Source organism: Leuresthes tenuis, unplaced genomic scaffold, assembly GCF_036924035.1.
Source record: "Leuresthes tenuis unplaced genomic scaffold, fLeuTen1.0.hap1 SCAF_16, whole genome shotgun sequence".
In the NCBI taxonomy this organism is placed as follows: domain Eukaryota; kingdom Metazoa; phylum Chordata; class Actinopteri; order Atheriniformes; family Atherinopsidae; genus Leuresthes; species Leuresthes tenuis.
In genome coordinates, this window is record NW_027325370.1 from 28858077 (window position 1) to 28880307 (window position 22231).

The following is a 22231-nucleotide window of genomic DNA, read 5'->3' on the forward strand; positions in this document are numbered from 1 at the left end:
ACTATTACATTTTAACACAGTGCCATCCAGAGGGAGCAGCCTGAAGTACAAACAACTAAGCAGTACCTTTCCACTTTGGCCCCATTCTGGTGTCATCCCACTTCCTGTATTTGCTGGCACAGCTGTGTGGAAATGTAGCAGGAAGCTACAGCCAAAAAAACATCAAGTTTGACACATAACACCAGAAGCATGGTGAGTCCACCTTCAAAGTAAGACAGGTATCCAACATGAAAAAGCTCATTTTTTACACATCATTTTCAATAATGGCTTTTTGTGGTTTCACACACCCCTGCCCCAGTTTGTACCATTTTTTTTTATATATTTTCCATAATTTCCATGAAGTGTCTTTAACTTTAGCATCTTCCCTCCATCTATTTACCATTACTTTTCACCAACAAGCATCGTGGCAGCACTTCACAAGAATACATACATATATATTTACATATTGTTTTAATGATGACTAAGATGCAGTGTGGGTATGACCAGGAGAAGAATAGTAGGGGAAAATGTCACCAAATGTCAAATGTCCTTTATTTAGTATCCATAAAGTAACGGTAGAAAATATTGGAAATTGTGTGCTCTTTGGTTCTCCATACTATTCTGAATGTAACACCTCTGTCATTGAAAAAAAATCCTTGTCTGCGCCAATCACAGCCATACACATTCATTTGTTATCATATTAAAGAGACAACAGAGACACCATTAAAAGCGATGTCAAGCGATCGTAAAGCACAAAAGTGTGGTGCAGGGCTGGAAATCAGAGTTGGGGATTGTGGTTTCTCAACAGTTAGTAAACTTCCAAATTAATCAAAAGCACATAGTTTTAAGGTTCACAAACTTCTCCATTGTTGCTTCAAATATAATTGTTATTCGGGCAAGGTTGCAGGGGAGCTGGAGCCTATTCCAGTGCCATTGGACAAAGAACACCCCGAACAAGTCGCTAGTCTATCACAAAGCCAACACAGACACAAGCCAGACAAACAATGATGCACACTCACTCACACAGTCAATTTAGATTCACCACTTAACCTAACAAACATGATTTTGGGCAGTGGAAGGATGCCAGAGTACCTGGACAGAACCTATGCATGCGCAGGGGAGCAAACACCACGCAAAAACATAGAGATTTGATTTTGAGCAACTTTTTTGCTGTGCTAATCATAAATAACACAGTTCATCCTACAAAGCAAAAAAAAATCATATACTCAGGTTCTCTGGCATGACCCTTTGTGGACTCTTCCAATAACAGAAGTATGTAAATGTGTGAACATTCATGCTGACAAGAGACTCGCAAGTAAGAGATTAAAAGACCAATACATTTTTTGGCCTAAAATGCAACTATATTCTTAGTATAAACTTTGAGACCCTACTTTTCTGTCTATTCCATTCTAAATGGGACCAAACTTGAAATATTTGCTACTGTTACTCATTTTTCAAATCACAAGAGTCGCCCCCTGCTGACTATTACGAGAGAAAAAAAAGCGCAAACGTGGGTTTTTACTTTGAAAGTACTGACCGGAAATTGCACTCATGAATTGAGCTACTTTTAGAATTTGTCAGAGCTGCTCTACCAGCTAAGCAGCGACCAGTTCCGCTGGCAGTCTGGGTGTATTAAGAGGAATTGGAACGTAGACACGTATTTTGCAGCTTACTTGTGTATCTCCAGTGTTGTTTCAGAAGAACTTGCCCCACATTTTAGAGAGGGAGTTATTGTGGTGGAGCCACGTGTACAGGAACTGGAGTCTGACAGCTTGCCTGCCTTACTGGAACCACTGCAGGTCTGCGTGAGTCCGCGCTAATATCAGCCGTAGCTAGCTGGCGAGTACTGTTTGCTGTCAGCCGTCTTTCCAACAGAGTCGTTGGGTTTCGCCTTTAGCACAGTTTATTGTCGACTTTGAGAGGTTTGTTTATTTCCGCGGACGTTGCCATCCTTAAGTGCCGATATTTGACTGTTTATCCAAGAAGCACTAACGTAAGTCTTATGGTTTTATTATCCCGACTACGCTAGCCACAGGTGAGTCGGCGTTAAAGTTTTTACAAACTCCAACGACGTGACGCTGATAAATTGGCTAAAATGAATTCCCAAACTCCTGAAAGCATTGCTTTTGGGAAATCGTCACTGCCTTTTCTCTATATATATATGTGTGTGTGTGTGTGTGTTGCTTCCATAAGATATTAAAGAACGTCATGTGAACACAGGTAATAAAAAGTCCTGGGTGTCATGAACGGCTGTCAGAAAACGCGTCACATCTCTCTCTCTATTACACTCTGAGAGCGTTCATGTTTATTACCGTTAAACTGGAAATGTGTTTTTAAAATAAATATAAAGAAAACCATTATAAATGTTGCTTAGATTGATGCAGTGGTTGGCGTGAGTTAAGTCAAGACGTGTTTACTGTGTTAAGAATTAAGGGCTCATGGGGTATAAAAGGGGATTTTCCAGTGGGCGTGATGTTGTAGAAGGGCTCCGATTTGACCTGAACGCGGCATTAAAATTGAGGCAACAGCGTGCGTGCATGATGCAAACTTAGCCTCATACCCGTTATATTCGGAGTCGGTTCGTACAGCTCATCATTTGATTTTACATTTATCCTTCCAAAGGCACCCATGGCTGTTTGGAGGAAACTGTGGCGGAGAAACCTCCTGGCTGTTTCCCTGCTTGTTTACGTCCTGCTCCACACCACAGACGTGAACGCACGCCCGGCCAACATGTCAGCCTCTAAGGATAAGTCTCCAACTAATAAGGACGAGAACGAGATTCTTCCCCCAGACCACCTGAACGGGGTGAAGATGGAGAGGGATGGCCACCTCAACAAGGACTTCCATCAAGAAGTTTTTCTGGGGAAAGAGATAGAAGAGTTTGACGAGGATTCGGAGCCAAGGAGGAACAGGAAGAAGCTTATTGACATTTTCACCAAGTAAGACATTGTTTTAATTTTCGTAAGATATGTCCAGAGTCGCTGCATTTCTGAACTAAACTGTTCAAGCTTCATCGCAGCGACAAAGTCTGTGGCAGGACCTGAAACGACACACATCTGAACACTCGACTGGCAAAGAAGTGACAGTAAATTGCATCATGGTATTGTGAAACCACTTTACTCTAAACTTTTTGTGTGAAGAAAGCAGGCTTCAAGATTAAACATTTAAAAAGTCTTTGGTCCTGCTGAAAATAAAGAGTTTATCATGAAAATATCTGCGATCCAACAGGGTGTGCAGAAGACGGGGTAATGCCATTCCTTCACGTTGTCGTGGTTATAGGCTTGTCCCGTGGGAGGAAGCAACCAGTTGGAGCCCTTAGAGCACTGGCGGTGAACACACTGTTACTGGCATTGTTAAACAAATTGATCGGCTTATTTGACTGAGAGTACCCGTGCCTTAAAAAAAGCCTCTTTGACCATTGCACATTCTGCGTAATGGTTAAAAAGCGTTTTTTTACAAATAGGAAAGACATCATTCTGGACTTTAAACAGATGGGAAGGGGGTGTCCATCTGATGGTGCCATTTAATGCCAAGTATTTCAGTTTCAACAAAAGCTCAGGTTAAAATTTGAACTGCTAGATCTCAGTGAGAAAGTTTACCTGTGACAATGTAAAAAACATTTTTTATTTTTATTTTTCCAAAAGCGAAATGATATGACCATTTGGTCATGAGTTAGTTTTGGAGGTCTATTCTTTGGTCTGATCAGAAACTGGAGATGTTTGGGTGTTTTGCTGCTGCTTTGCAGTTTGAAGAAGGAAGGAAGCAGCATTGAACCTTGACACGACCGGGGAGCATTATCCTGAGGAGCGCTCTTGCTGCTTCTGGCACAGGGAACCTTGCTAAGATGCGTCGATTATAAAGAACAAAGATAATATGCAGATAAGTGCCACCAGTCTGGGCTCAGGTTACGTAGAGTTTCCCAGAGAGACAATGAGCCAAGACGAATCCAGTTGGCTCAAAAACATCCGAACACCAAAACCAAGGTCGTGGAGTCACTCTCTAAAAAGTACAGATCTGACTTTTGTTGAAAATCTTTCTGACAGGATCTCAAAAACCCGGATAGAATGGATGAAGATGCTTAAAGGCGACATCTTGTTAGGAACGAAAGTGTGGGCACTCATTTGCGAGTTAGAAAGTTCACATTACTGACCATTCATTTCCAGCACATCAGTTAACTGCTTGTGCTGTTTACTCTTTTGGAACTAATTATACTTTGAGCACAGTATTGCTCATTTCCTTGGAAACGTTAAGTTGATTTTTGCTAAGCGATTAAAGAAAAATAACTTTGACCTGAGGCAAGACCGATGCTTATATTATTGTTAATAACTGGAGCTAAGTTGAGAACCAGCATCTTTTGTGATTTTTCTCGTGTCAGAGTTGACTTCAACAAGGACCGAAGCGTGAGCGCCAAGGAGATGCAGCGCTGGATTATGGAGAAGACGGAGGAGCACTTCCAGGAGGCCGTCAGGGAGAACAAAAACAGTTTTCATGCTGTTGATCCGGACGGAGACGGTGAGAGTCGCTGTCCGCTGCAGCACCGTGGCCCACAATGATTCATGTTATCTGTTTGGTTATATTCCAAAAAATTGCTCTGCTTGTAGGTCACGTGACATGGGATGAATACAAAGTAAAATTTCTGGCCAGCAAAGGTTTCAATGAAAAAGATATTGCTGAGAAAATGAAAAATAATGAAGATCTGAAACTGGATGAGGAAAGTAAGTGTTGAATTCATTTTGTTTTTCTTTTTTTTTCTTTGCACAACTCAGTAATTGGTTTATGTAGATGTTAAATTTGAGAATACGCTAAATCCTTCTTAGCTGTGAACATTTTTCTTCTCTTCATCACTGCAGCTCAAGAGGTGTTGGAAAGCCTGAAGGATCGCTGGTTTCAGGCTGACAACCCTCCACCTGACCAGCTGCTGAATGAACAAGAGTTCCTGTCCTTCCTCCATCCTGAGCACAGCAAAGGCATGCTCAAATACATGGTCAAGGAAATCGTGCGAGACTTAGGTACATTTTGCAGCAAAGTTGCATTCAACCCAAACAAATAACTGGCAGATGCTGAAGAGAACTGTAGATCAAAAGATTAATTTCAGTCATCGAGTTCTAAAAACAATAAAATCAGCGATGTAGACGCTGACATTTCACCACGGGACCAAAGTGACCGGAAATATGGGACAAATAATGTTTTTTAATTTAAATTTGTGTCAGTTTTCTGAATTTTACAATTCAGAAAATTAAAAAAAGATTACCCTTCTCTTAGTCTATGTGTATTTCTTGGAACTTTTTCAAAGAAAATACAGTTTATACCATTAGTTCAAACAACTGATTAATTCAGTTTCAAGCTAAGTTTGTTGTTTCATGTTTAATTAACAGTGTGATGATCATTGTGTGAGTCATGATTTAGGATAATCTAGGTCAATGTTTCTCAATCCTGGTCCTGTTTTCCATGTTTCCCTGCTGCAGTACACCTGTAAATAAATTCTGCTAAAATGCTCAATGTTGCACCTTCACTATACCACTTCTTCAAGTAAGCTTTACTGTATTATAAGGCTCCTTCTGAAGGTAAACTGGTGCAGAGTAAAAATCTGCAGTTCTCTTCCAGACCAGGACGGTGATAAGAAACTGACCCTGTCGGAGTTCATCTCATTACCCGTGGGCACTGTGGAGAACCAGCAGGCTCAGGACATCGACGACGACTGGGTCCGAGAGAGGAAGAAGGAGTTCGAGGATGTCATCGACTCAGACCATGATGGTATCGTTACCATGGAGGAACTTGAGGTGAGTAACCCAAACGCACTTTGTACTTGCTGTGAGGAAACATGACTCATTGTTTTGAAATGCTGTGTATGATGATGATAATGCTTAAAGGGGAATTCCAGGATTTTTAAACCTAGACCTTATATCTGGCATGAAATACGTTTATCTCAGCTCATAGGTGAATGAGCTGTGCTGCAGCCATGCGTGTGGATGAAGCCGTCCCAGTAGTGTTGTGTGTAGAATTCACTCCGTTAGCTCTCCTTTAGCTGCAAGTAGCCACATAACAGTAGTTATGTGCTAACAGAACAATAGTATGCCTTCGTTAATTCATTCGTCTTAAAGTATTGGTGAAATAAAGGCAGATAATGCCTTATTTAGAGGCTGCATCGTTTTTGCCCCGTTCACTCTGTTATATGGATCTATGCTGATCGCGAGTTTTCTAAATAGCTTCCGAAGGACGCCGACTTTCACCAAACTGTTCTCAGTGAGTAGATAAAAGTATTTCATGCCAGAAATAAGGTCTAGGTTTAAAAAAACTGGAGTTCCCCTTTAAGGACTGCACAACAGACTTCCTCTTAAAGGAAAAATGACATACAAAAAAAGTACTTGCATTATTCTTTAAGTATTGCAAAATGTTGATTTTTATTTCTGCGGAATAAAACCACAGGTTTTACACATCAGTTGACTAATTCTCTTGTGAAATTTCTCTTCTGCCTACACCGTATTTTATTTATTTAATCTTTTATGGTAAATGCAGCCAAGTCTTTGTTCACATGTGGTTGAATTAAAACTCCATTTTTGTTTTTTCTTCCTCACAGGAGTACATGGACCCAATGAACGAGCACAATGCTCTGAACGAAGCCAAGCAGATGATTGCCGTTGCTGACGAGAACCAGAACCACCAGTTGGAGCTGGAAGAGATTCTTAGGTACAGTGAATACTTCACAGGCAGCAAGCTCATGGATTACGCCAGAAACGTACACGAAGAGTTCTGAAGGCAGATTCATCCTCCTCTCACCTCCCCCACGCTCCTACATCTGCTTCAGGGACAAGCCCGGGGGCCCCTGGGAGCAAAATAGTTAAGATGTTCTAGTGTGCAGTTCTATTTGAAAGCATTAACAGCCTCTTTCACTGATGACTCACCCCTTCTTGAGCCCCGGACCATCAAAGCTAACAGAGTTTGCCTTCTGTATGTCATTGGACAGTTTGACTACAAATATTTGAGACGCTGCATCAACTCCAAATTTGCTAGTTCCTTTGTGAAATGTATGTATATGAGGAATTTTAACCATTAATACAGTCTCTTTGCAGGTGAAGTTGTTTACCAGTGTGTCTGCATACAGTGTAAATATTCACATTTCTCGCATACCGCTGCCTCCATTAGAGAGAAATAAAATGCTGCTGAGAGGTTCAACACACAGAGGGATACTATGCCGTCATTAAAATGACTGTTTTTCAACCTACAGGTCTATTAGTGTCTGTAACGGTACCTGCTGTCCTTCTGTAGTGTGCAAAAGCAGAGTTTTGACTGTGAGGAAAAACAAAGACTAGATTGTAATCTCACAGCACACTTTCAGTAGAATTTTTTTAACAGTAATGAATGAGTTGTACAAAGCATAGGGAAAGAGATTAATATATGTCAACAGTTAGTTTGATGTGTTGGCTAACTGAAGGAAAAGCACAGGTGTCGCCAATAATTCATAACCGTTCAGCCGTTCTCGGATTAAATAGTTTCACGTGTGTCTATAAGCAGTATCGTTCACTCATGTGGATGAAGATCCATTCCATTTATTTATTGACCAGTTTAATTCTCAGTCTTTCAATGCCATGTACTCATTTAGTCCTGGTTCCCTCATTTTAGTTCCTCAACACAGTATTGATTAAATACTTTTCTATCAATTGTCTTTTAATGCATGGACATATGAGGTAACATTCTTGCTGCAGTTCTCAGTAACCTGTGGAGTGTTTGAATCCTGCTGCCGGCTCTCCTGTCCTCAGTCTGATTGTAAACACGTGTATGATGACGAAATGCGACAGCTTTGTAAAATGTACCACAAACGTACATGGAAAGAATAAACATTTCTTATCAACTGAAGAGTAGCTTTGTCTTTGTTTTTTTTTTATTTTCTGAGTCGTCTAAATAAAATGACCAAATCTAACCAACAGTCCAAAACTTCACAAAGACTTTGAAGAACTGAACCACATGAAGCTTCTTAAAATACTGAAGATTTCGAGCTAATTGTATTGAAAAATGGTTAATTAGTCCAGGATTTAAATGTTCAGTCGCACCCTCTCTGATTGAATGAACTTCAGGTATATTTAACTGAGCACCAGTATTTTGGCAATTAAATTTTTTATGAACATTGATGATTTTTTTTATAAAGAAACAACTGTTGAACTGTCTCACTACCAAGACAATTTATTTGATTTTTTTTAGATGATTTCCCCAGCCTTTGAAAATATGGGTTTATATAAAACAACCTGGGGAACACAAAAACCTCAAGGCAAGGACAAGCACACATTGACATCAATTGTTTTCCACAACAAAAATCCATGTATTGACAGACGACAGTGCACCAAGCAAGACGTCCAGTCAGGGTTGTCATTTTTAGTATGATTGATTAAAGAGAAATGTGTTTATGCCTTTCCATTCCTCAATGGGGCAATATTCGCAGCACAAATATGGAATAAAGAACGGGACGTGGGTGCTCTGAATCAGATAGGAACTCGAATTGAGTTGTAGTTTATTGAATGATAGTTTCTCAATCCCTGAATCAATCCTAAATTATGAGCCTTTTTTTCTTTTTAGCAAAATTGTGGTAAATATAAATTATTTTGCATTCGCTCCCTTTAACAACTTTCCAATACAAAAGAGACGCGGTGTGAAAAGCCACAATATAGAGTTTATTCTAACCGCTACGAAACTTTTGAGGCTTGACTTGTTTTCCAGTAGACAGAAGAAAAAAAATGCACTCTTTTGGTTCTGAGGAGTTATTAGCTTTTCTCTTCCATTGGCATTCCTCCCCGATTCTTCAAACCGAGAGGTTCTGACCATTATCAGACACAGAGTGTTCAAAGATGTTTGGTACAGCCTCATCTTACAAAAAACAAACAAACAAAAATTAAAATAATTCTGAAAAAATTAATCTTACAATATAAAAATCAAACCCAGGTGACATTTATTAGACAGCAATGCCCTAAATGAAAGACATTCTGGCATTTACAGAGCAATTGGATTAATGATTTATATGATTCAAGTTATTAATGACAGTTTATATTTACCTTGTGCAAAAACAAGACAGCCACAGACACACTCTCCCTCATAGAAACAAAAGTATTCTCCTAATCACAGATGGCTGATGATCAATATCTTGTGTTAACATGTTTATACAAAGACACACAAAATCTGACTTATGGTTGCATGCGAATGGCTCCGTCCAGTCTGATGACCTCTCCGTTAATCATGGGATTCTCAGCCATCGATAACACAAGGTGGGCAAACTCAGTGGGATCTCCCAGGCGTGAGGGGAAAGGCACCTGGCGGGCAAGAAAAGACCGCACCTTCTCTGGAAGACTAGCAAGAAGAGGTGTGGAGAACAACCCTGGGAAAAAAAAAATTATTATTATGTAACGGTGTATTTAGGACCAAAAAGCAGCACTCTGAAAATCAGAAACAGTTGGTAATGACTTTTATTTTTACTCCAGCAAAACAGGAACTTGAGCAGATGAGGAAACTCAACAAACAGTTCAATCTTCAGGCTAATAGCCCACACACAGTCTCTGGGTCTCAGGCGAGAGGAAGATATTAAGCCAAACCTGAACACAGGGTCGGGGGGGGGGGGGCGTGAGCCCTCAAACCCATACAGTTCAGTTCTTTAGCAGCCTGGAGTGAAAGGAAGGGCCTTACGGTAGCCGAGGCAAGGTGGCCAGAGCCAGAGGAGTCAGCCAATGGTGCAGAGGTGCCGACGAGGAGCAAGCAGCAGAGGAGCCAGGGCCAGGCAAAGGAGTCAAAGCCAGAAGAACAAACAGATGCTAGAGACGCTGAGGCAGAGCACGTAGACGGGGAAAGAAGACGGGTAAGTTCACCAGGAGACAAGTGAGGAGGGCAGGTCGGAGGCAGGCAGGGTCAGCAACAAAAGATCAGGCAGATAATGACCGCTGTAAAGTCTTGCATGGATGCAGCAGAACAACCTGGCACGGGTGAGAGCGCTGGAGAGGCTTATATGCAGGGCTGATTGGGAATGAGCTGCAGCTGAGCTTGCAGGTGAGTGTAGTTGGGCTGATTAGGTGGAAGTGGCTGGCAGGTAGAGTGGAGCAGAGGCAGGGGAGAGTGGAAAATAACTGAGGCAGAGGGATAGGAGGGGAGACAGGGAGGATGAAACTGACAGAACCACACTTGCAGTGGGGACGCTGGAAGAAGTGATGTGTCCATCCGTGTCGAGGCTTTGAAGCATGTCGAGTAATTTAGGATGTATTTTGTGAAGCACGTACCGACGTGTCGGTGACGCATGTGGTGACGACCGAGGCCTCGCGAACCGGCCGTACCATGTGAAGGCTTCGCACAAAAAATTCAAAATATAAGTGCCAGCGAAACACAATTGATTTATCCTCACATTGTGTGGATTTAGAACCTTAAGGTGCAAACTTATTGTTCATTGTTAGCTGCCTTTTTGTTATGGAGCCAGCCAGAAAGAGATTTTTTGAAAGTGGCAGCCACACAAAGTCCTATGATATATGGGACCAGGGCTGAAGTGGCACAGCCAGAGTTTGCAGGTAACTGGCAGGGGGCCTGGCGGGCAAGACTTATGCTGCCTGCAGATCTGGCAGGCGTTGACAAAACCTCTAGTGTCCTCCTCCAAGGTGGGTCACCAGAACTGTCACTGCAGGACCTCTTTGGTGCACTGAATACCTGAGTGACAGGTGAGCCGGGAGACGTGGGCCCATTGCAGGACGTCACACCTCAAGCCCTGAGGAAGAAACAGGTGGTCCTGGGGACAGGAACTAGGACCAGGCTGATCCTCCAGCTCCCAGGTGAGTTCAGCCACCAGATGGAGAGCAGGGAGGATGGTGTCAGAGTTAGGGGCGGCCTCTTCCCCTGCCACAAACTGACGAGACAGGGCATCTGGTTTGACATTGCGGGAGCCCGGCCAATAGGAGAGAGAGAAGTTAAACCTGGTAAAGAATAACGACTACCAGGCTTGGCAGGAGTTCAGTCTCTTGGCCGAACGGATATACTCCAGGTTCTTGTGGTTGGTCCAAACCAGGATGGGCGATTTAGTCCCCTCCATTCAGTGGCGCCACTCTTCACTGCTAACAGTTCTTGGTTCCCAGTTTCTTTCCGCTGGAGACAGACGTCAGTAGAAGAAGGCACAGGGGTGCATTTTCTGGTCCTCAGCTGAGTGTCCATCTCAGAGACATCCACCTCCACTACAAACTGCCTATCAGGGTTGGAAACCAGGAGGATGGGAGCTGACGTGAACCGGGCCTTAAGGTGCTGGAATGCCTCCTCGGCTGCCTGGGACCAACGGAAGGGTACCACAGAGGAGGGGAGAGCGGCCACAAGTTGGCAAACCCCAGGAACCGTTGCAGCTGTTTCCGGGAATCGGGGCTGGACCAGGACGTGACGGCAGAGACTTTGGAGAGATCCATCTCCATGCGGTCTTGAATGATAATGTACCCAGAAAGGAGATGGAGGTGGCATGGAACTTGCACTTCACGAACAGAGAGTTCTCCAGAAGGCATTGGAGCAAAGTCTGAACATGTTCTTCCTTGGACCAGGAGAAGATCAAGATGTCGTCCAAGTAGATGAACACGTACTTGTTCAGTATGTCTCTCAGAACGTCATTGATTAGAGCCTGGAAAACAGCCGGGGCATTGATGAGGCTGAAGAGCATGACCAGGTACGCACCGTGTCCAGTGACCGTTTTGAAGGCCATCTTCAACTCGTCCCCCTCCCAGATGATAGGCGTTACAGATATCCAGCTTGGTGAAAATCGTTGCCCCCTGAAGCAGTTCGAAGGCTAAAGCAATGAGTGGGAGGGGGTAACAATTCTTTACAGGGATGTCATTGAGGCCCCTGTAGTTGATGTAGGGCCTCAGGGACCTGTCCTTCTTTCCAGCAAAAAAAAATCCTGCCCTCGCGGGTGACAATGAGGGATGGATTCGGGCAGCCAAGGCATCGTTAATGTAGGCTTCCATGGCCTCTCGTTCAGGTGCAGTCTGGGAATAGAGGTGACCCTTAGCAGGTGTGGTCTGATGAATGACAGCTCCCAGGAGATGACTGTCCAGGGTGCTGGCTGATACTAGATGTGGCAGAGGAACCTGGTCGATACCCAGCTGGACTGCGAGCTCCTCGTCGATCAGGCTGATGTCAGCCCCAGAGTCAACGAAGGTGGGTGGCACTTCGGCCCATTTTTTTAACTGTTCGGACGGAAAGCTTCAGTGCTTCATGAGACTTAATTTCGTAATCACTACAGGTAAGTTCACTGGGAGGCAGGTGAGAATGAGCTGCAGCTGAGCTTGCAGGTGAGTGTAGTTGGGCTGATTAGGTGGAAGTGGCTGGCAGGTAGAGTGGAGCAGAGGCAGGGAGAGTAGAAAATTACTGAGGCAGAGGGATAGAAGGGGAGACAGGGAGGATGAAACTGACAGAACCACACTTGCAGTGGGGACGCTGGAAGAAGTGATGTGTCCATCCGGGTCGAGGGATAGAGGGGGAGACAGGGAGGATGAAACTGGGACATATTAATGTTAATTTAAAAGAAAAATTCTGGTGAATGTTTGTATACATTGTATATTAAAATAAAATTCTAAATATTTGAATATGAAACCAAATCGATTTTGGTTTAATCCAATTTTTTTTTTCCAGGATCAGGTCCGTTAATTTCTCCAGTGCTTTTATACAATTCACCCTGCACTGTTACATGAGAAGTTCCTGAGAATAGAGGTGAATGCCTCCACAGTCAGGATCGTTTGTGAGACTGAAGGGTTGTGTGTCTGAGAAGGTGGTTATGTTATAAAATGTTTGTATAATCTGGATAAAAAGCAAACAGAAATTTTAAATTCTTACTCTACCGAAATATTTCATGTGTGGACACAAGAGCGGTATTCTATGTGTTAAAGTGTGTGCACTAACCAGGTGCTATTGTGATGACTCTAATGCCCATAGGTGCCAGATCCCTTGCGATGGGAAGTGTCATGCCTACGATGCCACCTTTAGAAGCAGAGTACGCTGCTTGTCCGACCTAAGGAAGAAAAAGAGTGATAAAGCTGTTTATTATAGCCAATACAAACATCTGGTCTTCAATGTTTATTTTTTTTTAAATCACCTGTCCATCAAAAGCAGCAACACTGGCAGTGTTAATGATGCAACCTCTGTGTCCATCTGCATCAGGCTCATTCTTCCCCATCTCACCAACCGCAAGGCGGATCACATTAAAGGTTCCTGCAATATTCACCTAGGGGAAACATCAAAAATATGAATTCCAAATTATTTTCTGATAGGAGTTTCCTCTTCATCTGGACAGTAATGAGAAAAAGTACACCCTCTCTCAATCCTAAGGTTTACATACACAACTTACAAAAAAAAAAAAGATTTGGTTCTCACCAGATTTTAAAGTAAGATAGACGGCTTGGACATTTTAAGGTTTACATATCACGATATAATAAAACCAGTTCTAGCAAGTTTTTTGCTTTTGGGCTCACCCTGCAATCGTCGGATGTAACATTATATGAAGTACAAACAAATCTCCATCTGTGTCCTGCACGTGGAAAGCCATACATGTGAACTTGTTTTGCTTAACAGGCCAGAAAGAAGCCACACAAAAAATTAAATATTGAGTAACACCATAGTACCTAAATTATAGTATACAAATAAGACTGAATTTTGTAACATACTGTGATATTAGTGATAAACAAACTAAAAAGAAAACAAAAAATCTAACTATTTTTTAAAACTTTAACTAATTTACATTTGAAAGCATTTGAATGTGGTATGTGTGTGAATTCAATGCACGTGCGACATAATTTGCATTGTATATACTGTATTAGTGTTATGTACTGCAAATTATCAGAAAACATTATAAAAGGTTCCAAATTCACAGCATGAGATAAGCAAAAATGACCAAATATTTTTTGAAAAACTTATTTTCATGCCATTATGAAACAGGCCTGATGTAGCTTCATCTACGAGGCAGAAATTATAATGTTAAGGTGATATTGTACATTTCAATCTCTGATCAATCACAGAACAAGGATAAACACATTGCCATTGTAATGTTGTGTTCCTGTTAGCTGTGATACATAGCACTAATGGAAATGTATAGTGTACACAAACACACAAAACATAGTTTTATTACAGAAATCAGACACAGCTTCAACCTCCTTAGTTTCACACCCAGCAACATTACCAACAACTTAATGGTTTTCTTAGTGCTGCAGCTAGCTTTTTAAAAAAAAAAAACTTCAACTCTACTTCACTTAGTGGGAAAGAAGCCTTTCTTTCTCATTTTTTATTTCTAGAATGCACCGCACCATAGTGGCAGCAAGCTTGGTGTTTTTTTTAGATGACTACTAAACTATTTTTTTCTGCTGAACAAATATTTTCTAAAGAATTCTCTACAATGGTTTAGAGGCTATGCTGCTTGAGTGGATTCTCAGCACATGGAATTGGGGTTAATCGTTTCACCCCTGCTCCTACATCCCTTGCTGGCTCAAAGGCATATCAGTGGTGAATTGATTTTGACCACCCTGTTCCACGTTTGCACAAACATGACACGATGCCCAACAAAAGCACATGAGTCCCAGCTTGAAAAGGCATCAGTGAAAGAGGCAATAGAGACATACTGTTTCCCCCACCAGCCTCTCTGTCTCCAGCAGTCAGGTGAAGAAACAGCCTGAAACACTGAAGTGAAACAAAGCTGCAGATCCTGATGGTATCAGGATCCTGAGTTACAGTACTGTCAGAGACCCTGCCTTGTACTGGTACCTAAAAATCTCATTCATCTGTCCTCAGCAAATACAAACCAGTTGCTCCAACATCCCACATCATGGAAGTCCTGGACAGACTATTATTGGCTCACCTGAGAAGACAAGTGAACATCTTTCAGGACCCACCACAATTTGCTTTTTTAATCCCTGGGCTGGGATTAAAGATGCCATAATCTACCTGTTTCAACAAGCTCACTCTCATCTGGACGAAGCAGGCACCATAGTGAGGATCATGCTCTTTGATTTCTTCAGGGCTTTTATAACAATTTACAATTGTAGGTGAGTGCTGGTTACTGACTACGTTCAGTGTTCTAGTTTATAGTTGATAGTCTATATAGTCAGAAATGTGGCAAATACGGTACAATAGTTACTCACGTTAGCGGTAATGACAACCGGTTACAGCAATTGGAGGTCACTAAAATTAATGTTGCATCAGTGTGTAATCTTGCCAAAACAATGTGGACTCCATTGTTTTCTCTGGACCCCTGCCAAATCTGACCAGTAACGACATGTTTAGCTACATGTCCTCCTTCAATGGCTGGTTATCTAGAAGGTGTCCAACAAACAACATGGGCTACAAAGATAATTGGCTAAGAGAGGTGGCATCCATCCCACATTGGAAGGGGCAGCTCTCATACTTTGTGATTATTTACACAGAAATAATCTGTTTTAAGTATTTCAGTCAGGATTCAGAGTGCATCATAGTACAGAAACAGCACTGTGAAAGCGGTAGACTTGTGTCTGTACTGTTGGATCTCAGTGCTGTGATTGATCACAACATTCTGTTACAAAGGCTTCAACATGTCATTGGAAATACATGTTGGGATCGACCTCAACCACAGATCTGTGACAACAAATCACTCTATTGAACAGTTTGAACAACTTCTTTGGACGGTTTGAAGCTGACAACAGCACCCCTGCACATAAGACACCACTCCCTCCAGATGACCAGGTGCTGTCCCTGTCTTCAGCCAGCGTGAGGAGATCCCTCTCCAGGATCAACGCTTGCAAGGCCGCAGGACCTGACAATATTCCTGGCCGTGTGCTTAAGGACTGTGCAGAGGAGCATATTCTCACAGACTTCTTCCAACACCTCCCTGAGCCAAATTGTTGTTCCCACCTGCTTCAAGAGCGCCACCATTGTCCCTGTTCCAAAGAAGGCCTCTCCATCCTGCTTCAACAACTACCGTCCTGTGGCACTGACTCCCATCATCATGTAGTGCTTCGAGCAGTTAGTCATGCAGCACATAAAATCTGTTCTCCCACCTGCCCTGGACCCCTACCAATTAGCATATTGGGCCAACCGGGGCACTGATGATGCAAATTCCACCGCCCTTCACTCAGCTCTCACTCACCTGTACACTATGGACTCATGTGTTTATGCTGTTCTTAGACTTTAGTTCAGCTTTTAACACTGGATAGTGTAGTGGTATGATTGCCACCTTCCATGTGGGACACCTGAGTTAAAATCCCCTGCATGACTCCTTAGGTAAGACCCCCTTACCCTACATGCCTACCTGTAAGTTGCTTTGGATGAAAGCGTCTGCTAAATACATAAACAGAAACATTCTCCCAGCAGCTGATACAGAAACTGGACTGTCTATGACTGAACACCTCACTGTCTGCTGGATTTCCTGACCGAAAGACCACAGGCAGTCTGGGTCGGCAGCAACGACTCACACACTTCTCTAGGCGTTGCTTTAAAAGGAGGTAAATACAAACTTAGATTAAAAAAAAAAATCAAGACATAATAGCGAAGGAATTTTGGTGAACTCAGGTTTGCGGGCATTCATTATTGCAAATCACTTTCGGGGTCCCAACACAGCATTTTAATCAGATTTATTCTGGTCTGGAGTTAAAGTCCAAAAAATTTGGCACCTGAATATTTTGGTATACAGAGGAGTTCATGGTTGACTGATTGATGGGAAGGCGCCTAGGTCTTGTGGCTGCATAACAAGCGTAAACCATCAACATTCCACCACATGCTTACTGAAAGGCCTAAGGAAGTGGCTCTTAGGTTGAGATTGTTTTGATTGATTTTCATTGATAAAAATCTTTATCACTGTAGAATTATGAACTCTAAATTATTGGGAAAAGGTCTTATAATCCTTTCCAGATTAATGGGTGGCAACAATAGCTACTATAACATCAGTGCTCACACACCTGAGTGAACACACTTTGATCAATTATTTAAGTCCATTGATAAGAAACACGTGATTCCTTCTTACCCTCCGAACTTCAATGAAAGCAATACAGGGCTAATTAAGCTTTTCACACATTGCTTCTGCCTTTTGATACCTAATGACACAATGTAGTAGTATGAGTTGTTGTTAGGTGGTATTTACTTAAGGACCAGATGGCATTTTATTATGTTCAGATACATACATTATACATTAAAATTGAAAGAGGGTGTACATTCTCTTTCACATGACTGTGTGCATCTCTAGATCTTACATTGATAACACGTTGGAAGTCCTCTAGACTGTGAGGAAGGTTCTTCTTCAAGTTATATGTTTTAACAGCCACAGCAATGCCAGCACAGTTAACTGCAAGGTCCAATTTCCCAAACTTCTCTCTGGCCAGAGACACAGCTGATTGCACATCTGCCTCCGATGTCACCTGGAAATGACAAAAGACAAGTTTTTACTGTGGGATGAAAAGAAAAAAAAATAATTTTGCATGCAATGCTAGGAAGTAGCAAAAGGTCTGACATATACTGTGGACAACAGGATGAGGGAGAATTTTAGAGGGTCATAAATTCACTTATGATAGTGCTGGGAATGTGCCAGGTGTGAAAGACATCCAGTGGGCAGAGAGGACATTATACGACTTATGTCTGTTTAATGCTTGACATTTGCTTGACATAGCTATGTACATTTAAAGAAAAGTGGAGAAAATCTTTAGTCCCTATGCAAATACAATCAAGGTTACAAATCAAGGTTGATGTCCTTATCATGAAAATAAACATTAGTCTAGCTGCATTGTAAGCTGTATCTTAAACAGCTATACTTGTCAAGTCAAGTCCAGTGTGTAGTATTAGACTGACCTTGCTGTTATTATGATAAGCACTTACTGGCATGCCCAATTGATCAAATAAACGGATAAAATAAATTATATATTAATTGAAATATATATTTACATTATATTTAAACATAGACTATACAACAAAGGGCACCTTAAGATAAAACTTAATGTCCGTCAGTACTCTAGTTACTTCCTAAAAAGAATAAAACCAATACTGACCTGAGAAACCACAGTAAAAGATTTCTTACAGCCATCTTTCAAAACTAAGAGACAGAAATGTTCTCCACTTTGCATGAGTGGATGATTCTAGATAGGTGTGGAAAGAGTCGGTACAAGTGTGGGACTTACATCTGCAGGCGCAAATACGCAACGATCTCCCAAACTGGCTGCCAGAGTCTGTCCATCAGAGGAGGGTAGATCCACAATGACAGCAGACGCTCCATTCTGCACCAGACGTTCCACCGTGGCCCGACCCAAACCGGACGCACCACCCGTCACCAGACCAACCATACCCTGTCCAAAACATGTACAATAACACACATGCACAAGAGTAGACAAGCGGAGCAGAGGGGTAAAAGAGGGAATATGAGATCATTTGCATTCTATAAATACAGTACAACATGCAGCACTAATTAAATGTAAAGAACTGTAAAGCTGTCCAACTTATGACTCAACATTGTAATTATTTGATTGTTTGTCAGATCTTTTGGTCCATGACATAATAGATCAACTGGAAGGAGTCCAACACCAACAAATTGAAAGGGGGAATATCACTATCTATTGTTGCCGCATTGGACATGCTTCGGTCAAAAAGTCCCCTCCCGTCCATGTATACATGGACAAGGGCAGTGGTGTTATTACATGGCCAGGTCAAACTTTAAGCGTAGCTCAACTTGACATGTTAAAGTACAGAGTGACAGCAAAGATCAGCTCATAAGCTTCAGCATCATTCTTCTGTTTTGAAAATGAGTTTCCTTCCTTGCTATAGTCACAAATTTTAAACAAGCAACCACACTAAAGACCCATTACGCTACTTACGCTATGTAAGAACTAACCTAAAAGTAGCTCAGAAACACTCAATAGTCAAAATGTAATTACAGATGTCCAATCTTAAAGTTTTGACGGGTCATACGTACATCTTATCATCCTATTCTAGACTACATTATCTCCAGAATATAGACTAGTCCGCTGGTTAGTAGACACAACGCTAAGAACGGTCTAGTAAACTACAGAGAATATTAGCTTCACAACCAAACGTCTGAAAGCTAGCTGACAAGACGAGGGAAATAGCATAATTGTAAACATAAACTTATTTAATGCTTATGCGTCATATGCCCTTGGAATAGTGCGAAGCATGGACATATTTAAACTATTTTCCTCACCTTCACACACCGAATGTTCGCCATGATTGTTCGGTTACTAATGTGACGTAATACAAAAGCTCGTGTATAAGACAGATGAGTCACTGGACCGAAAAAAAAATGACTTGCTTTTGTGCCTGGGACCGAGCTGCCCTCTTTTCACAGTATCGGCAGCCATCACGGGTCACCTCATAGCTGACTATTGATTTCTACTCAAGGGCTTCAATTAATTAATTAATGTATTTCAGTTTGTATTATCAATTAATTCATGTAACTTCAATTAATCAAGTCATTAAATATTTTGTTCTTTAATAAGAATATTTAAACATGATTAAATAAACAAGTGAAATAAACACATTTTTACTCACTCAATAGATTTTAGGTTAAAATAACTTAATTAATTTCATTGATTGTATAGAAAATGGATGGATGGATTTCATTGATTTAATTGAATGCAGTATGAATGGGAACACAATAAAATGGACACAAATTAAGATACTCAAGTATTTACATGAAAACATTGGCTTTAAATTGTTCTTGTAGATAATGGAAAAATATTGCTATTATCTGTTTTGGGTATTCATATACATACTTGAATATGTACATATGTATAGAGTATATGTAATTGAGAATGTCTCATTTAAAAGACATAATGGCTTAAAACCCCATTTCTTATGACACAAAATTAAATCTATCAACATAAACTGATAATCAAAATCATGGAAAGAAATAATTATCTGAAATGGAATTATCTGAAATTGTATCAGTGAGAACTCTTACATTTTACTCATCTTTGGTATCACCAGTGGTTGTAATCTGGCCAATCAGTGAGAGTTTCTGGGAAAACTCCCTTCGACAGCTAGTAATCAGAACAGTTGAGGCTAGGTAAATCCCCTGGGCACGCCTCCACTAATTTAGATGTTAATATGAGCGATAGACATAGAACTGAAGCCATGTAGGCTCGGACGTTTCCCGGACTGACAAGGTCCACATCAGGAATTGGGGGACCAGAACATACTGATGGTAAATGGACTACTGGAAAAAGACGTTCATGGATTAGAGTGGACAATTACACATTGCTGGAATGCTACTATTCCAAAAATCCTAGTGAGAGCGGCTATATGCTGGGTATGTGGGGCTGATGCATGCTGTAGTTTTCCTGCATCTATGCTCAGTTATGAATGTGTTAATGTTGAGGATGTTCTGTAGTTCATGTCTGTGTGGGTTTCATCTCACAGATTAAGCCTTATCATGCCTGCTGCTGCTTAGCCCAGCTGAAAGAGGTGACTATGGGGCTTTAGTTGAGGCTCTACAATGCTGTTTTGGACAATGTGTCCGGCCTGGTGTTCTACGGTCGGAGCTGGCAAATAGATTGAGACATGATGGCTAGACGTATATTAGCTAATGACCTTGAAACCCTGACACGGAGAGTTTATGCCCTCATGCCAGCTGAGGTGTAGAGTGAACTGGCCAGATATCAGTTTGTTCCGGGCCATTAACCCCAAAGAGCTGCATGTACAGACTCAACTGGTGCATCCCTGTGTCCTGCAGGAAGTGCTGGAGTTGGCCTTGGAGAGAGGCTGTTGTAGAAGCCAGGGAGCACCACCATATCATGGACAGCCCTGTTTGGAGAACTGTGACACAGGGGTGTCCAAGTCAAGTCAAGTACCCTCCAGATACCTACACCTCTTTCCGCCACCTACTAGAATTAGAATAGAATAGAATTCAACTTTATTGTCATTGCACATGTCACAGGTACAAAGCAACGAAATGCAGTTTGCATCCATCCTGAAGTGCTTTAGCAAAAATATAAATATATATTTTACAAATGTACAGTGAAGTTGTTGTGAATATGCTATAACTATAAGTAAAAGTATATACAGGCTATGAATGTACAGACTATAAACAGGTTATCAATATGAAGGGGTATAAACAGACTATAAAAAAATAAGAAAAAAACACTAAACGGCATGACGAAGAAAGATTCATACCCTCTGCCCCGTATAAATGAGTCTCTAAACTTGGTGTCTGGCTCCTCCTGGTTCTCCTCACTGGACTTACGTAGCGGGTATTGGCAGGTATCCCTGAGTCCCTCAGCCAGGCCAAAGACTGCTTTCTGTACTGGCAGAGGGTTGTGGCAATTTCGAGTCCCTGCTACCTTCGGGCGGCTAATGGAAAAGGTGCTGGCTGACATTCCCCGACAGGAATGTTCAGTCTACTTGGAAGACATTCTGGTCCACAGGGGCTCCATCAAGGCAGCATTGGGAGCCTTGCGGCGGGTTCTGCAGAGGATAGCAGCAGCGGGCCTTAGGCTCCACCCTGATAAATGCTGCTTCATGAGAAGGGAGCTGGAGTACCTGGGACACAGGATTGGAGGAGAGGGCATCGGCACACTGGAGGAGAGGGTGAGTGCGATGAAAGACTAGCCGGCCCCCACAAATCTGACAGAGCTGAAGGGCTTCATTGGACTGGCATCCTATTACAGGAGGTTTGTGCGTGGCTTTTCTTGTATAGCTGCACCCCTGTTTCACCTGCAACAGAAAGACTATGATTTTGTTTGGACAAAGTGTGAGAGGGCCTTCAGCTCTTTGAAGAAGGCCATTTATCCTGGACACGGAGGCGGTGTTGAGCCAGATGGAGCGGAGGGGTAGAGAGTGGTGGCATATTTTAGTCAGAGTCTTAATATAGCAGAGCAACGCTGTTGTGTGATGTGCACAGAGTTTCTCGCCCTTGTAAGAGCAGTAAGCCATTTTAGGTATTACCTGTGTGACTTGCCCTTTACGGTCCAAACCGACCTCTCAGCTCTACAGTGGTTGTTGTCCTTCAAGGAGCCAGAAGGACAGATTGCATGCTGGCCTTTCGTTTTCAAATTGGAGTTCAGGGCTGGAGCTTGCCACGCCAACACTGACGCCATGTCTCGACATCCATGCACCCGTGACGGCTGCCGATACTGTGAAAAGAGGGCAGCTCGGTCCCAGGCACAACATGGATGGGCCAGCCTGCAGAATGACACAAATCATCAGCCAGCCTGCCTGAATGGAGAGCTCGGCAGAAACAGGATGCTTACCTACACCCGGTGCTGCAGTGGATGGAGTCAGGGCAAACACCTAGGTGGGAGGTCGC

General features: G+C 42.2%; 2 protein-coding genes across 3 annotated transcripts; one reads left to right on the forward strand and one right to left on the reverse strand.

Annotated features, from left to right (window-relative positions):
• The first annotated feature begins 1549 nt into the window (after positions 1 to 1549).
• sdf4 (stromal cell derived factor 4) lies at positions 1550 to 7833 on the forward strand. 2 transcript variants are annotated; one of them, XM_072366666.1, is made up of 7 exons: positions 1550 to 1818; positions 2602 to 2918; positions 4355 to 4491; positions 4581 to 4694; positions 4830 to 4988; positions 5584 to 5759; positions 6557 to 7833. In XM_072366666.1, the coding sequence occupies exons 2-7, from the start codon at positions 2608 to 2610 to the stop codon at positions 6731 to 6733; spliced, it is 1074 nt and encodes a 357-aa protein (XP_072222767.1). In that variant the 5' UTR covers positions 1550 to 1818; positions 2602 to 2607; the 3' UTR covers positions 6734 to 7833. The 2 variants fall into 2 exon arrangements, with proteins under 2 accessions (XP_072222767.1, XP_072222766.1); XM_072366665.1 differs by having other exon boundaries at positions 1550 to 1778.
• Positions 7834 to 8896: 1063 nt separating this feature from the next.
• On the reverse strand, positions 8897 to 19208 carry hsd17b10 (hydroxysteroid (17-beta) dehydrogenase 10). Its single transcript, XM_072367356.1, has 6 exons — positions 19130 to 19208; positions 18096 to 18260; positions 17178 to 17342; positions 13064 to 13192; positions 12871 to 12979; positions 8897 to 9340 (listed from the first exon to the last, which is right to left on the reverse strand). The coding sequence occupies exons 1-6, from the start codon at positions 19151 to 19153 to the stop codon at positions 9150 to 9152; spliced, it is 783 nt and encodes a 260-aa protein (XP_072223457.1). The 5' UTR covers positions 19154 to 19208; the 3' UTR covers positions 8897 to 9149.
• Positions 19209 to 22231: the final 3023 nt, after the last annotated feature.